At 60.4% G+C, this 14,786-nt stretch overlaps 1 protein-coding gene across 2 annotated transcripts in view; it reads left to right on the top strand.

The window, feature by feature from the left end:
* The first annotated feature begins 57 nt into the window (after positions 1-57).
* Positions 58-14,786, top strand: part of PRKAR1B (protein kinase cAMP-dependent type I regulatory subunit beta) — a 63,697-nt gene continuing 48,968 nt past the window's right edge. Inside the window, exons 1-2 of one of the 2 annotated variants that reach the window (XM_070414220.1) lie at positions 58-363; positions 6,311-6,496. In XM_070414220.1, coding sequence (XP_070270321.1) covers positions 6,323-6,496 — 174 coding nt within the window. In that variant the 5' untranslated portion in view covers positions 58-363; positions 6,311-6,322. Of the gene's footprint in view, positions 364-5,277; positions 5,356-6,310; positions 6,497-14,786 lie in introns of those variants that run through there. The other variant, XM_070414219.1, reaches the window with a different exon arrangement.

The raw sequence follows: 14,786 nt of genomic DNA, 5'->3' as shown, positions 1-14,786 counted from the left end.
ACGCTGCGCGGAATGCGTTTTCAGGAAGCAAAGCGTCCTTCACTTTAAGGGCCGAACTTTATTTCGAACCCGACGCGTCTTTGTTGGCGTTGTTTGGAAAGCGGTGGTGTGATGGGTGATCCTTGTGTTTCTAAGTGTCTTTAGGTCGCATTGGGCACCCCTCGCGCCTGGGTCCCTGCAGCAGGCGAGGGGCCACCCTGTCGGAGGCACCTGGGAGGCGAGGACCTGGAAACGCAGGAGGCTCTCAGGCTTTACCGGGAAGAATGAGCCGGCGGAGAGGCCCGTGCGGGTGTTACGGCCAGAATCGTGTCCCCCAAAGTTCCCGTCCTGGAGTCCTAGCCCCCAGGACCTCCATAATCAGAGGTAAGGCCTTTACAGAGAGAACAAAGTTAAAGCCAGGCCGATCGGATGGGCCCTAACCCGATAGCACTGGTGTCCTTACCAAAAGGGGACATTGGGGGTGGACACATACAGGGGGAGCCCGGTGAACACGGGGACGGCCATCTGCAAACCCAGGAAGGACCGAGGCCGGGAACAGACACCCTCACGCCCGCGGGAGGACCCAGCCTGGGGACGCCTTCCCCTCGCACTCAGGCTTCCCGGATGGTGAGAAAGTAACTTCCTGGAAATCATAGTTGCCAGAGCCGTTCTGATCTGGGAGAGGTCAGATTCTGGTCAGCAAACGGGGAAGAGCAGGAGGCCTCCATCCAGGCTGCTCCCAGGCCTCTGCCTGATCCTTTCATAGGACCGAATGCTCCTAGCGACTGAGATGACATGTTGGGTTTACACCTTTTTCCTTGCTCTTAAATGTGTTTTTACTAGAGGCCTGATGCACGAAATTCGTGCATGGGTAGGGTCCCTGGGCCTGGCTGATTGGGGGATCTGTGGGGCGATTCCCCCCCTCCCCCACTGGCACCCGCCTTGGCTGGCCTGGGGCCTGTGGGCAGCTTCTGCATTGAGCGTCTGCCCCCTGGTGGTCAGTGCGCATCATAGCAACCGGTTCCACCCTTTGGTCGATTTGCATGTTAGGCTTTCATTATACAGGAGGATTGATATCAGAGAGAGAGGAAGGGACAGGAAGAGAGAGAAACACCGATGTGAGAAACCAGTCAGCTGCCTCCCTACTGGGGATCAAGCATCCAGGGCATTGTCCGACCGGGATTCAAACCAGTGACCTCTTGGTGCATGGGACGATGCCCAACCCACTGAGCTGCCCCGGCCAGGGCGGGGTTTCTTTCTCAGCGTTAATTGTAGAACTTGGAAGTCTCTGCATTTGAGCCCAAAGGGGGTGATCTGTCCAAGTGTGTATCGGGGGCAGAGAAAGAGCCCCCTCCTCTGAGTAAGCTTAAAGAGCAGTGAGAGCCCGGCCGTGTGGCTCAGTGGAAGGAGAGTCCTCCTATGCAGCAAGAAGTCACGAGTTTGATTCCCAGTTGGGGCACATGCCTAGGTTGCAGGCTCGATCCCCAGTAGGGGGTGTGCAGGGGGCAGGTGATTGAGGATGTTTCTCTAAAATAAAAAAAAAAAAAGCAGTGAGAGGTAAGAAAAGCAACTTCACCTTTTTCCAGGCTCATTGTGTGGTGTCCTGGTTGCACGTAGTGTGAAGTGTGCCATTTAAGCAAGTGCAATAAACTGATTTTAGCAAGTAATACTCGCTTGACTCATCATTTCATCCAACAAATGCTTGTGGGAGGTGTGCCATTTCGGACATTCTGCCCGGCCCTGGAACAGAGCCGTGAGTCAAAGCAGAGACCGGCCCTCCTGGAGCTGGTGGCCGGGTGGGAGGTGGCCAATCCAGTGGCAACGCCGGGAGATGCAGTTGTGAAGTGAGTGACCCGGATGGGGTGGCTTCTCGGGGGGACATGGGAGGTGGGACCTGAGGAATGAGGTTCTGGGGCCCTGTGATGGGGAAGCAGCGGGGGGTGGGGTGTGGAGAGGGGGATGCGAGCTGTCGCCTGGTCCTCAGGATGCTCCTGGACTGGCCTTAGAAAAGGTGTTTGTCTCCTCGCCATGCAGAGTGAACAAAGAACAAGACAACACCACCCGTGCCTAGGAGACAAATGAGGCAAACAGCCTGGTGTGTAGATACTCAACAGCATGTGACGAGAGCTGCGAAGTACAGGGGCCCCGGGCAGGCCCCCCGGCCCCCCCCCCCCCCCCCCCCCCCCCCCCCCCCGCCCAGAGGCGCCCAGCCTCTCTGCAGGTGTGGGTGCCTCGGGGAAGTCCCTGCAGAGGAAATGTTTCCACGTTGAATCGTGGCGGGTGAACTGGCTTTGCAGTTGAATCTTTGCAAGGCTTGGTTACCAAGGCTCTAGGGGAAAAGAAAGAACCCCCAGATCCAGGAATGTGAAAACCTGCTGGGGAAGGCGAAAGGCCAAGCACAGGGTGGGTCCTTCCCGTGGGTGGAGGGACACGCTTGGCACAATTTACAGGAGTTTTGGATGGGTAACTATCACTAATGGCATATTTCCATTTTAAAAACATTTTTTTTTTTTTTTTTACTGATGTCAGAGAGGAAGGGAGAGGGAGAGATAGAAACATCAGTGATGAGAGAGAATCATTGATTGGCTGCCTCCTGCATGCCCCCCACCGGTGATGGGCATGTGCAACCCATGTGCCCTGACCAGGAATTGAACCGTGACCTCCTGGTTCATAGGCCGACGCTCAACCACTGAGCCATGACTGCTGGGCACTAGTTGCGTATTTCAATAGGAGGGCATGGATATAAAACCAGGATTTGTCACTGTCCAGCGGGGTGGCAACCTCGGCCCAGCTGCGTCTGCCAGGGCTGTGGTCCACGTTTCGCATCCAGCCCCTAAAGGGCATTCCTCCCATCTTCCTGCAAGGGCACCAGCTTCCTTGCCCGACCCTGTGCCCACCAAACCCCCCCCCCCCCCTTACCATGGGCCATTTCATGGGCTTGTCTGTGGGGAGGATTGTGTTCATCAGGGGTGGCCCCAGTGGGTGTTTCTCAGCCACAAAAAGCAAAAGCCAACTGTGTAAACGACAAAGGCAGTCCGGGCCCAGGTGAGCGTTGGCTCGTGGCCCAGTTCCCCTCTCGGTGTTGGGTGTTGGGTTCATCCTTGGGATGGAGCAGAGAGCAAGCAGGATGTTTGGGAAGCGTTTGCCCTCCACCTGAGCCGAGGAGGGGACAGCAAGAGAGACGGCGGGGGGGGGCGGCCGGGGCAACAGGGTGTGCCCTGGCTGCTGCTGGTGTGAACGGGGGCGGGGGGCGGGGGGGGGTGGGGTGGGGGGGAGGCTGGCAGGAGCTGCCACCTTGGTGATGTGAGGACAAGTCAAGGCTGAGAGGCCAGTCTCAAGTGGGGCCAACTTTCTGGTGGGCTCGGTGCACCTAGCTGACCGCAGGCCCCTGACCCGGGAGATCCACGTCTTGCAAGAACACTGTTGAGCAGCGTGAGGGTGTGGGGGCCTCGGGGTCAGGAGGCTGTCCAGAGAGGGTCACCCCACCCAGGGAGCAGTTATGGGAGATCCTCACGGGAGACGAGTCCCGAGAGCACGAGCCAGCCCTGGAGCACTGCCCCAAAGTCCATTGGGTCGTCCTGTCCCCGAGCCACCACAGAGGGGCCAGCAGCCACCACAGAGGGGCCAGTGTGATAGGAGGGGGGAGGGGGAGCAAGGGGGGAGCTTGGAGACAGTCAAGGGTTGAAATTGGTGGTGGGATGGAGATTTGATTCAGATGAGACTGGACTCTGGTTCTCCAAATGATTCTCCTCCAATAGGTGTGACCCGGACGGGTGTGAGTGTGCCTGAGACACGGGCAGGGCCAGGGGCATGCTGAGGGCAGGGCTGGGGCGGCAGAAAGGAGACCCTAGTTTGTCCAGCTGAGTGCAGCCTGTTCCTTCACCTTCAAGGAGCCAGAAAGAAGCAGCCGGGGCAGGGCAGCCAGCCTGTGGTGTGCCTGCATGGACAGGTGAGCAGGGACAGGAGGGTGTGGACAGGAGAGTGTGGACAGGAGAGTGTAGACAGGTGAGCAGGGACAGTTGAATGTGGACAGGTGAGCAGGGACAGGAGAGTGTGGATAGGTGAGCAGGGACAGGAGGGTGTGGACAGGTGAGCAGGGACAGGTGAACTGGGACAAGTGAGTGTGGACAGGGGAGTGTAGACGGGAGTGGACAGGAGAGCAGATGTCTTCCCCGTCAAGGCTTGGGCTCCCAGGACAGTAGGGACCCAGACTGGCTGACATGAGGTCTCCGCCACCACGGCACAGCCTGGTGCGGCGGGCAGCCTGGGGCAGCGGCAGCCTGGGGCGGTGGGCGGCCTGGGACTGCGTGCTGGGAACAGAAGATGAGAACGATCCCCAGCTGCAGCCTGGCCTGTGGGTGAGGCAGCCATCCGGCTCCGGGCCTCAGGGACGCCCTGCACACCCCGGGGGTGGAAGAAGTTAGGGTGCCCCTGTGACTTAGGGTGGAAGAAGTTAGGGAGCCCCTGTGACTTAGGGTGGAAGAAGTTAGGGAGCCCCTGTGACTTAGGGTGGAAGAAGTTAGGGAGCCCCTGTGACTTAGGGTGGAAGAAGTTAGGGAGCCCCTGTGACTTAGGGTGGAAGAAGTTAGGGAGCCCCTGTGACTTAGGGTGGAAGAAGTTAGGGAGCCCCTGTGACTTAGGGTGGAAGAAGTTAGGGAGCCCCTGTGACTTAGGGTGGAAGAAGTTAGGGAGCACCCTTCAACCAGAAAAGGCAGTAAGTAAGCTCCCCTCCCGGGAGGTCAGAGCCCGGCGCCCCTGGGAGCTGGAGACAGACCCTGAGAACTAAGGCACCTGCCCTGACCGCCCAGGTGTGAGCGTGCAGGCCCGCGGGCTGCAGCCGGCCTGGTGGGCAGTCACAGGGTCTGCGTGGGGAGCGGGGAGGACAGGGAGCGGGCGGTGGTCCTGGCCTGGCTGCGCATGGGTCCGGGGCCTTGTCTGTCCACTGCGAGGCCTGTCCAGGCCCCACGTGATGCACCCTGAGAGCCAAGGGGTGGAAAGTGGGGGAGGGGGCAGAGAGGAGGTGGGGAGAGGGAAGTGGGGAGGGGGAGGGGAGGGGGAGGTGGGGAGGGGGAGGAGGAGGGGGAGGTGGGGAGGGGAGGGGAGGGGATAGAATGGGGGAAGGGGGAGGTTGGTCCTTGGGGAGATGGGGGAGCGGAGTGTGGGAGACGCACTGGGTGGGGGCGGGAGGTGGGGGTGAGGGGGTGGCGGCAGCCGTGAGCCCGGCGCGGGGGGGGCGGGACCCGCGCTGCTGGGGGCGGGCGGAGGGCGGAGCTGCACCGCGGACCCGCGCGCCCTCCCTGCGTCCCGGCGTTTCTCCTCCCGGCGCTCCGCGCAGCCGCCTCCCGCCTCTGCCTCCGGCTCCGTCCGCGCATCCAGGTGCGGGGTCTGGGGTGGGGTCTGCGCTGGGCCTCAGCTGGCCGGGAGGCCCCGGGAGATGTGGGTCTTTGGGGAGCCCCTGCCCCCGCCTGGCCCCGGGCCCGCAGTGCCCTGGTGGTCGGGGCGAGGAGGCCCAGTGCGCGGGGCCCACGGCGGGGGCGCGGGCCTGGGTCCCTGCCGCCGGGTGCGGGCTCCTGGCCGGTCGTGGTGCCCGAGGCCACGGCGCAGGCTGAGGACGGGCGGCCCGTGCGGTCCAGGCTCCATCCTCCATCCTCCCCAGCCCCTCGGCGGGTCGGGGGGTTTTCCTTTTCTCTCTTTTTCGGAGAAGCGCCTCCCGCACCCTCCCCTGCGGCGGGACCCGCACCGCCCACCCCCCGCCCCCCGCGGCCTCCCGCAGCCCCGGGGGCATCTGTTCCCGTTCGCGCAGCTGAGCTTACAAAGGGGCGGGGCGGGCGCGAGGGGGACCCCCGGCCGCCGCTGGACGCGGAGGGGCTCCCCGCCCGCACAAACCGGGGGCCCCCGCCCCCGCAGGGCTGCGGAGAGGCGAGGCTTTGCGGCTGTCCGGCCCGCCCCGGGCGCACGCAGAGCCCAGGTGCCCGTGGCCGGAGCCACGTCGCCGCGGCCTCGGGTTTGGCCCGTGACGCGGAGCCTCCGCGCCCACGTCAGAGGCGTGTTTGTTTGTTTATTTTCTAATCCTCACCCGAGGATGTTTCCCGCTGACTTTTCGAGAGAACGGGAGGGAGAGGGACGGGCACAAACACAGGATGGTTGCCGCCTGCGCGCGCCCAGCGGGGCCGGGGAGCCTGCAGCTCAAGCCTGTGCCCTTGGCCGGACTCGGACCCGGGACCGTCAGTCCGAGGCTGATGCTCTGCCCCGAGCCACGCCGGCCGGGGCCACGGGCCTGTCCCGGGGCCGGGCTCCCCCGGGGTTCTGAGTGGGCGCGTGTCTCCCGCAGGCCGCCGGCACCATGGCCTCGCCGCCGCCCCACCCGGAGGAGGACGAGGGTCTGCGGAGCTGCGAGCTGTACGTGCAGCGGCACGGCGTCCAGCAGGTGCTGCGGGACTGCGTGGTGCACCTGTGCGTGGCGCGGCCCGACCGCCCCATGCGCTTCCTCCGCGAGCACTTCGAGGCGCTGGAGAAGGTCAGTGGTCAGCCGGGCCCTCCTCCCTCCCGTCCCTGGGGCTCGCCCTGAGGCTGCCCGGCCAGAGTCCCTCCCCTCCCGGCCTCCAGTAGCTCCTGGGGGGCGCACTGGCCGTGTCACCTGAAGGGCCAGGTGGGGCCGGGCCGGGGATGGAGGCCACGGGCACGTGGGAGAGGGAAGGGCTCTGAGGGGCTGATGTGGGCGCTGAGCTCGGACTCCTGTTCATCTGCCCACTCGGGTGGGAAGGTGCCCTCACACGTGTGCGGGGGGCGGGGCACATGCCTGGTCCCCCTTCCGAGGAGGGAGACCCCTGCCGGGTCCACCCCCAGGACAGGCCGGGGAGCAGGGGACACCGCCCTGTCCACCCGTCCTGCTTCCCTGACCTGCAGGGAGCGTCCACCTTCCTCACGGGGTCGCCCCCCAGCTCCCTGGTGCCGCCCAAGTCCCTCCTCCCGGCCGTTCGCCACCCTGAGCCGTCCCTGTCCCCTCCCAGGGGACTGAGTGGGACCAGTCCAGGCTCAGTCTGTTTTCAGCACCTGAGTCCCTGCGGCTCCCCCGGCGCTGGTTCCCTGGGACAGCGGCCTCGCGGCCACGGAGCCCTGACAAGGGAATGCGTTTATTTCTTCCCTTTAAAGCAATCTGTTAAAGGACCTTTTAGTTATTTTTAAAATATTTTTATTGACTTCAGAGAAGAAGGGAGAGGGAGAGAGAGATAGAAACAATCAATGATGAGAGAGAATCATTGATCGGCTGCCTCCTGCACGCCCCCTACTGGGATTGATCCCACAACCCGACCTCCCCATGCGCTTCCTCCGCATGTGCCCTTTGACCTGCACTCGAACCCGGGACCCTTCAGTCCACAGGCCGACTCTCTATCCACTGAGCCAAAGGAGCTAGGGCTTAAAAGACATTTTAGAGCCGTGCAAGCCATTTAGAGAAAACGGGAAGTTCAGAGGAGAGAGAAGAAATAAACTCGTCGGTTCTCCTCTCGCTGCGATCATGTTATAGACGCCCCTCACGTTCCGTGTGATGTATTTATCCCTCGTCCTTCATAGACTGGCTGTAGGTGACGGACAGGCGTGTGCTGGGAAGTTACACGGAGGTTCTCTGGCTTCTCCCTCGTGACTGGAAGCGGTTGTTTGTTTTTTCAGATGAAAAGCAACGCCACCCTAACGTGTGTATGTGCATCTTTTCCGTGCGCACTTTTGTGGGTTCAGTGTGGCTTTTCAGCAGTGCAATTCCTGGGGCTCCCACTGCAGCCTCTGGCCGAAGGGGCCCGGTCGGTGCTGCCGACGTGATTTTTAGAGAATGGAAGAGAGAGGGAAAGACAGAGAAACATGGATGTGAGAGAAACACATCGATGGGTTGCCTCCCGCACGCGCCCTAACAAGGGCCCAGGCCGGGGTGGAGCCTGCAGCCAAGGTATGTGCTCTTGACCTGGGAATCGAACCTGGGACCCTTCGGTCTGCAGGCTGATGCCCTAGCCCAGTGATGTCGAACCTTTTGAGCTCGGCGTGTCAGCATTTTGAAAAACCCTAACTTAACTCTGGTGCCGTGTCACATATAGAAATTTTTTGATATTTGCAACCATAGTAAAACAAAGACTTACATTTTTGATATTTATTTTATATATTTAAATGCCATTTAACAAAGAAAAATCAACCAAAAAAAATGAATTCGCGTGTCACCTCTGACACGCGTGTCACAGGTTCGCCATCCCTGCTCTAGCCACTGAGCCACACCGGCCAGGTTGGCTGTTTTAACTTAGACATGTTTTCCAGCGGGGAGATGGACATGGCCATGGGCCCCAGTCCACTTCGGTTACTTCTGAGGTCACGTGCAGAGGCGTTCCGGTCCCCGAGCACCAGGACGGAGGACGGGGGCGGGGGGGTCCCAGCCCCTGCACATTTGAAGAGGGAGAATCAGGCAGGTGATGTCCTGAACCTTCTCAAACCGGGACTTGGCTAGAACTGGAGCTACCTAACTCGCCTCACAGGGTGTGACTTACCAGCCGTCCCAGGCAGGGAGCCCGACAGGACACCAAGGCCGGTCCAGGCCGGACTGAGCTGAGGTGCTCACCTGGGCGCACTCTGCACCCGGGACACGTTCAGTGGCCGGAGATGTATCGGTGGTTCCATGGGGTGGGTGTGGCCATCTCCTGGGAGGTGGGACTGGAGGCGGAGACACGGTCAGGTGGGCCTTGTCTGGTGGGGATGCTCCGGTCCCGGGTGTGGGGTGAGGACAGAGGCCTGGGCACCACTCCTGGGGTTTGGTCTGGGCTCTCAAATGGATGGGGTGCCACTTGCCAAGAAGGGACAAGGGGCAGAGGCAGGTTGGGCGGGAGAAGGAAGGTGCAGCTTTGCACGTGCGGGCGAGTCCTCAGGGAGGCTGAGGGTTTGGAGCTGGGGGAGAGGCGGGCGAGGACGGAGGCTGTGAAGCTGAAGCTGACGGGTCCCTCTCGCCCTGGGAACGGGGGGACCCCTGCCGGGACGGTCCAGACCCAGTCCTGTGGAGGCCGGTGACCCGCGCACAGCGCAGCGAGGGGCCTCGGTCCAGTCTGCTCCGAGCCAAGCATCTTCTGCTGTGCACGTGGTCCTGAGTCCTTAGTTTCCAAGGCACGGTTGCCATGGCGACTGCATCCGTAACCAAGTCCCACAAGCTAGGGCTGAGACAGCGGAATGGGCTCAGTGCAGGGGCTGGTGTGGGCAGGAGGCGCCCACTGGCCAACTGCGGCCACTGCTGATGGGAACGCCGTGGCCCTCTGGGCGCAGAGGAAGCGTCTGAGCCCCTCGTGTCCGGGACCAGACCATAGGCTGTTTGTTGCTTTTTTCCGGTGAGAGCCGCTGGGGACAGGCTTCGGGCGATTTTGTGAATTCTCTGAAATTGTGTGCATGCGTTATCAGTGCATCTCGGATTCTCAGGTGCCCTGTGCTCCTCAAGCAGCAAGTCCTGGCATCGCCGCGTCTGCGCCGCCCACTGTGAGGGCCTCTCCACCGGCCGCTGGGCAGTGAGTGAAACCCCTTGATAAGGGCCAGGAAGCGTTCTTTCCTCTGGGAGGCCCGGCTCAGGGCTGCGGGCCCGGGCGGAAGCCCTGTCACAGGCAGGAAGGGCAGGAAGGCTGTGAGCCTGAGGCTGGCGGGAGTGGCGGGCGGCACAGACCCCAGGATGGCCCAGCTCTCGGGGCGCTGCCCTGGCGGGCCCCGCGCGGCACCCAGTGCCCCGGCCTCGGTGAGTGCGGGCGGCGTCTCGGGCCAGTGATTCTGGGAGGAGACCTAACGGGTAAGATACTCCCTGTCCTCTGGCGCTTCTGCAGGACTCGGCCTTCCAGGAGGGTGTGTGACGACAGAGCCACCACCTCCTCACAGTGAGTTTAATGCCACAGAAAAGATGGCCCATAGACGTACTCCGCTGCCTTCCGTCTCCGGCCCCGCGGTCCCCGTGGGGCAGCGCGTGGCCGTGGTGGGATTTCAGGTGCTTTTAGTTTGCGTTTTCTGACGCCTGCGAGGCGGACACCTTTCCGTATGCTCCCCTGCCTTTGGCGCGGCCTCCTCGGCGGAGCGGCTGCTCACGTCTTCTGCCCGTTCTACTAGGGCTGTGGTCGGCAAACCGAGGCTCTCGAGCCACATGCGGCTCTTTGGCCCCTTGAGTGTGGCTCTTCCACAAAATACCACGTGAGGGTGCACACGTACAGTGCGATTGAAACTTCGTGGCCCATGCGCAGAAGTCAGTATTTTGTGGAAGAGCCACACTCAAGGGGCCAAAGAGCCGCATGTGGCTCGCGAGCCGTGGTTTGCCGACCGCTGTACTAGGGCGTTTCCTTGCTGTGGAGCATGCCGACTCCCCGCATCTTAAACACGTGCCCTGACATACGTGGATGCGCGTTCCTTGTCAGGTAGGCGGTTGGCAGGTGCCTCTTCCCGTCCGTGGCTTCTCTTTACGTCTTTCACAGGCAAACGCTTGTGCTTTCGAGGCCCCGTTTGTCAGTATTTTTTAAACGGCCTGTGCTTTGTGCTTAAGGTTGTATCTCAGGCTTCTCTGCAGAGGTGGGTGCACCTTGGCCACCGGCCCCCTGTCGGGCCTGGTCCTTACTGAGTATCCCAGGCCGTGTGTCTTTCAACTTCGTTCTTTTTCAAAATTGTTTTCCTTACTTTGTTTTTATTGGTTTCAGAGAGAGGAAGGGAGAGGGAGAGAATCATCAGTGATGAGAGAGAACCATGGATCGGCTGCCTCCTGCACGCCCCCCACCGGGGATGGAGCCCGCAACCCGGGCCTGTGCCCTGACCGGGAATCGCACCCTGACCTCCTGGTTCATAGGTCAGCGCTCAGCCCTGAGCCGCGCCGGCCGGGCTCAGAACGGCTTTGCCTCCGGTAGTTCCTGCGCCTTCCCAGGGATCTGCTGGGAAGACCTGGTGACAGTGACGGGAACCCCTTGGGATTTTGACTGGAATTCCATCGACTGGGGGGGTCGATGTGGGGAGAACAGACAGCTCAGCAGCGTTGCATCTCCAGTCCATGAACTCGGAGTGTCTCTGTCTAATGAAGCCTCTGGTCGCTTTCGTGAACGAAAGAAAAACATTTGTCGTCTTCGGGTTGTAGGTCCTTCACACACGTTGTTAATTTACTCCTCCTCCGATTTTTAGAGATTTTAGTTTCAGTTACCATTTGCACTCAGCCTTGTGTTGTGTTTGTTCAGGCGCACAGCGCAGCGCAGTGGTTAGATCGTCATGTCCTTCTCAGAGTGGTCCCCCCAGTATTTCCAGTACCCCCCGGCCCCACACGCCGTGAGGACAGTGTTATTGACTCTATTCCCTATGCTGTGCTCTGTTTCATTTTTTATCCTAAGTGGTACTTTTTAAAAAATATCTATTTTTATCGATTTCAGAGAGGAAGGGAGAGGTAGAGAGAGAAACATCAGTGATGAGAGAGAATCATGGATCAGCTGCCTCCTGCACGCCCCTCACTGGGGATCGAGCCCACAACCCAGGCATGTGCCCTTGACCGGAGTTGAACCCGGGACCCTTCAGTCTGCAGGTGGCACGCTCTCCATTGAGCAACACCAGCCAGGGCTCAGTGGTACTTTTAAAAAGACGAACGGTCTTTACCTTTTAGAGCAGTTCCAGGTCTGCGTGAAAACGGAGCATAAAGCACAGGGAAGTGCCCATCACCCCTCCTCCCACCGTCTCCCGCTCACGAACGTTTGCATTGAGGTGCAGCTGCTACAGATGATGACACGTTACTATGAACTGAAGCCTTAGCTCCCCTTGAGGCTCAGTCCTGCTGTCCGTGTCTGTGGGCTGTGACAGCTTCATGGTGTCAGCTGCCAGGACAGTTCCCGGGGCCCCTGCGCGCCGTCCGCTCACCCTCTTCTCTCCCCCAAACCCCTGGCAACCACTGGTCTTTTTAAATCCTCACCTGAGGGTATGTTCCTGATTAATTTTTAGAGAGAAGAAGGGAGAGAGCGAAACATCAGTACGAGAGATAGACTTCAATCGGTTGCCTCCTATACGCCCCCTGACGGGGATCAAATCCGCAACCTCAGTGTGTGCCGTGACCAGGAAGGAACCTTCTGGTGCCTGGGACGACGCTCCAACCAACGGAGCCGGGGGCCAGGGTGCACCCTGATCTGTGTATTGTCTGTAATTCTGCCTGTCGCAGAGCGTCACACAGGTGCAGCCACACAGCCCGAGGCCTGTCAGACTGGCTTCCGCCACTTAGTCACCTGCAGCCGAGGTTCCTCCGTGTCTCTTCATGGCGGGCAGCTCATTTCTTTTTCCTGCTGCATAATGTTCCGCCGTCTGCGTCGCCTGATGAAGGGCGTAGTTCTTAGTCCTGGAGACTGTGAACACAGCTCCTGTGAACACTGAGTGCAGCTGTGGGCACGGCCCAGGGCTCCCAGAGCCCCTGTCGGGGACAGGCCTCCACGTGGTGGGCGCTGGGCACCGTGAGAGGAGAACCCCGAGGCCCGAAGCCACAGCCTCGCAGCCCTTGCGCTGGGGAGCCACATCCTAAATGGGTGGTGCCTGCTGAATGCCTGTCCCCTTGGTGCTGCCCTACTGTGCGCTGCTCCTCCTCCCGTCCTGACACCCTCTCCCCAGGCCCAGGCCCAGGCCCAGGCCCAGGCCCAGGCCCGACGCTGCTCTGCTGGCCGGGACCTGGCTCTTAGGGCACCTCCAGGGCCTCTGGGCGAGCGATGCACCCGCACAGGACAGCCAGAGACTTCAAGCAGGGACTTGTCACTGTCCCTCCACAGGCTTTTGTTTCCAGGATGATTTTTTAACGAACGTCTTAGCGGAAACGTCCACGTAGAAAGAAGTCTGTCCCGTGGACGTGCTCCCCCGTCTCTCCGAGTTTCTGTCCATCTCACTGTTCGTATGTGTGGGTTCGGTGTGAGTGCGGTTTTGTGCCTCCCGCCCCCCCATCACACGTGGCCGCGTGGACAGTGCTGCTCACGGGAGGGACGGGATCGCCACCCGCAGCTGTGGTCCCGCCGTCACCGCGTGCCCAGGCTCCACGCAGCGTGTCCCCGCTCGCTTGCTCCTGGGGACAGCAGCGTGTTTGTGCTGAGGGCGCCACGTGAACGTCTGTCCGATCCGTGTCTCACAGGCGGAGCCGGGGCAGCGGAGCTGTTCGTCCTGCCTGGGTGCATTCCGCTGCGGCGAGACGGGGCCGCCCGGGGCCGCAGCCCATCTGGAGCGTTTTTTTCAAAGGAGCCTAAACCTTCCAGAAACGACCGAATGATAGGAAGAGAGGTTGGTTCCCCGAATTCTAGGAAATGAAGAAAGTACAGGAAAGGACGAAGCCACGGAAATGAATCATCAAACCTCTCGGGAGCGACTTGCACGCCTGGCTTGTTCCTCCTGGGTCGGTCCTTCCTCTCCCTTCTCTCCATCCCTCGCGTGAGAAAGCCAGCCACTTACTGGATGTGCCTTTTATTTATTTTAATTTTTAATTTTTTAAAAAAATAATTGATTTCAGAGAGGAAGGGAGAGGGAGAGAGAGAAACATCAATGAGAGAGGATCATTGATCGGCCGCCTCCTGCACGCCCCACACTGGGGATCGAGCCCACACTCGGGGCCTGTGCCCTGACCGGGAATCGAACCCTGAGCTGGTTCATAGGTCGATGCTCAGCCCCTGAGCCATGCCGGCCGCCTGGGTGTGCCTTTGAAAGCGCGAGGCTATTTGGAGAGAAGTGTCAGGTCTACAGAAAAGTTGAGCAGAAAGTACGGCGCCCCCTTCCCTGTTGTAACTTCCTGCGTCCGTCTGGCTCATCGTGAAAACCCACAAACCAACATCGTACACACAGGCGTAGGCAAAAGTAGGCTTACAGTTGTTCCCATGGAGAACGACACAGTAAGGTATACACATAAAAGCGATATGCAAATCGACTGAACCGCGGAACGACCGCTCAACCAGTCACTATGAGGCGCACTGACCACCTCTTGGTCCCTTCCCCTGGCCAGCAGGCTCCCATTGCCTGATGGCAAACAGGGAACCGGAGGTGGGTGGTGGCAGAGGGGGTGGGCGGGGCCAGCTGCCGGCAGCCAGCAGCTGGGGAAGACGGCCCTGATCACAGGCCAGGCCTAGGGATCGTACCCGTGCACGAATTTCATGCGCCAAGCCTCTAGTCCAGCGGTTCTCAACCTGTGGGTCGCGACCCCTTTGGCGGTCGAACAATCCTTTCACAGGGGTCGCCTAAGACCATCCTGCAGATCAGATATTTACATGACGATTCATCACAGTAGCAACATGACAGTTATGAAGTAGCAACAAAAACAATGTTATGGTTGGGTCACAACATGAGGAACTGTATTGAAAGGGCCAGAAGGTTGAGAACCGCTGCTCTAGTCTATAATAATAAAAGCGTAATATGCTGATTAGACCTGACAGCCTTCGGGACGAAGCCGCGGCGGCGGGAGCCGAGCCCCTTGCACGAATTCTGTGCATCGGCCTCTAGTTAATAACACAAGAATGAACTTCCACGTACTCACAGCTGTCAGCCTGCTTTGCCCGCCCTGTGTGGTCACCGGCAGCCCCTGGTTGGCATCAGGATCCCGTGGCTGTGGCTGCCGCTGGGGAGGACCCGGGGCATCTCCTGTCGTCCCTGAGCCCCATTCCACCTTTTCCTTGGTCCCTTCAGAGCATGACCAGGGAGCATATGGGACACTGAGAAGGGGCGCAGATCAGAACCTTAGGGTTTTAGAATCCAGTGTGTGCACTGTGGGACGTTATTCCAAGGCACCCTAGGATGAGTTCAAATCTATTTCCCACTCAAAACCCATAGTCTTCCCC

This window comes from Myotis yumanensis, unplaced genomic scaffold (genome assembly GCF_028538775.1).
Source record: "Myotis yumanensis isolate MYYU_CA2020_CCGP unplaced genomic scaffold, mMyoYum1.0.hap1 SCAF_5, whole genome shotgun sequence".
Classification (NCBI taxonomy): Eukaryota; Metazoa; Chordata; class Mammalia; order Chiroptera; family Vespertilionidae; genus Myotis; species Myotis yumanensis.
This window is presented reverse-complemented; position numbering and strand designations above follow the sequence as displayed.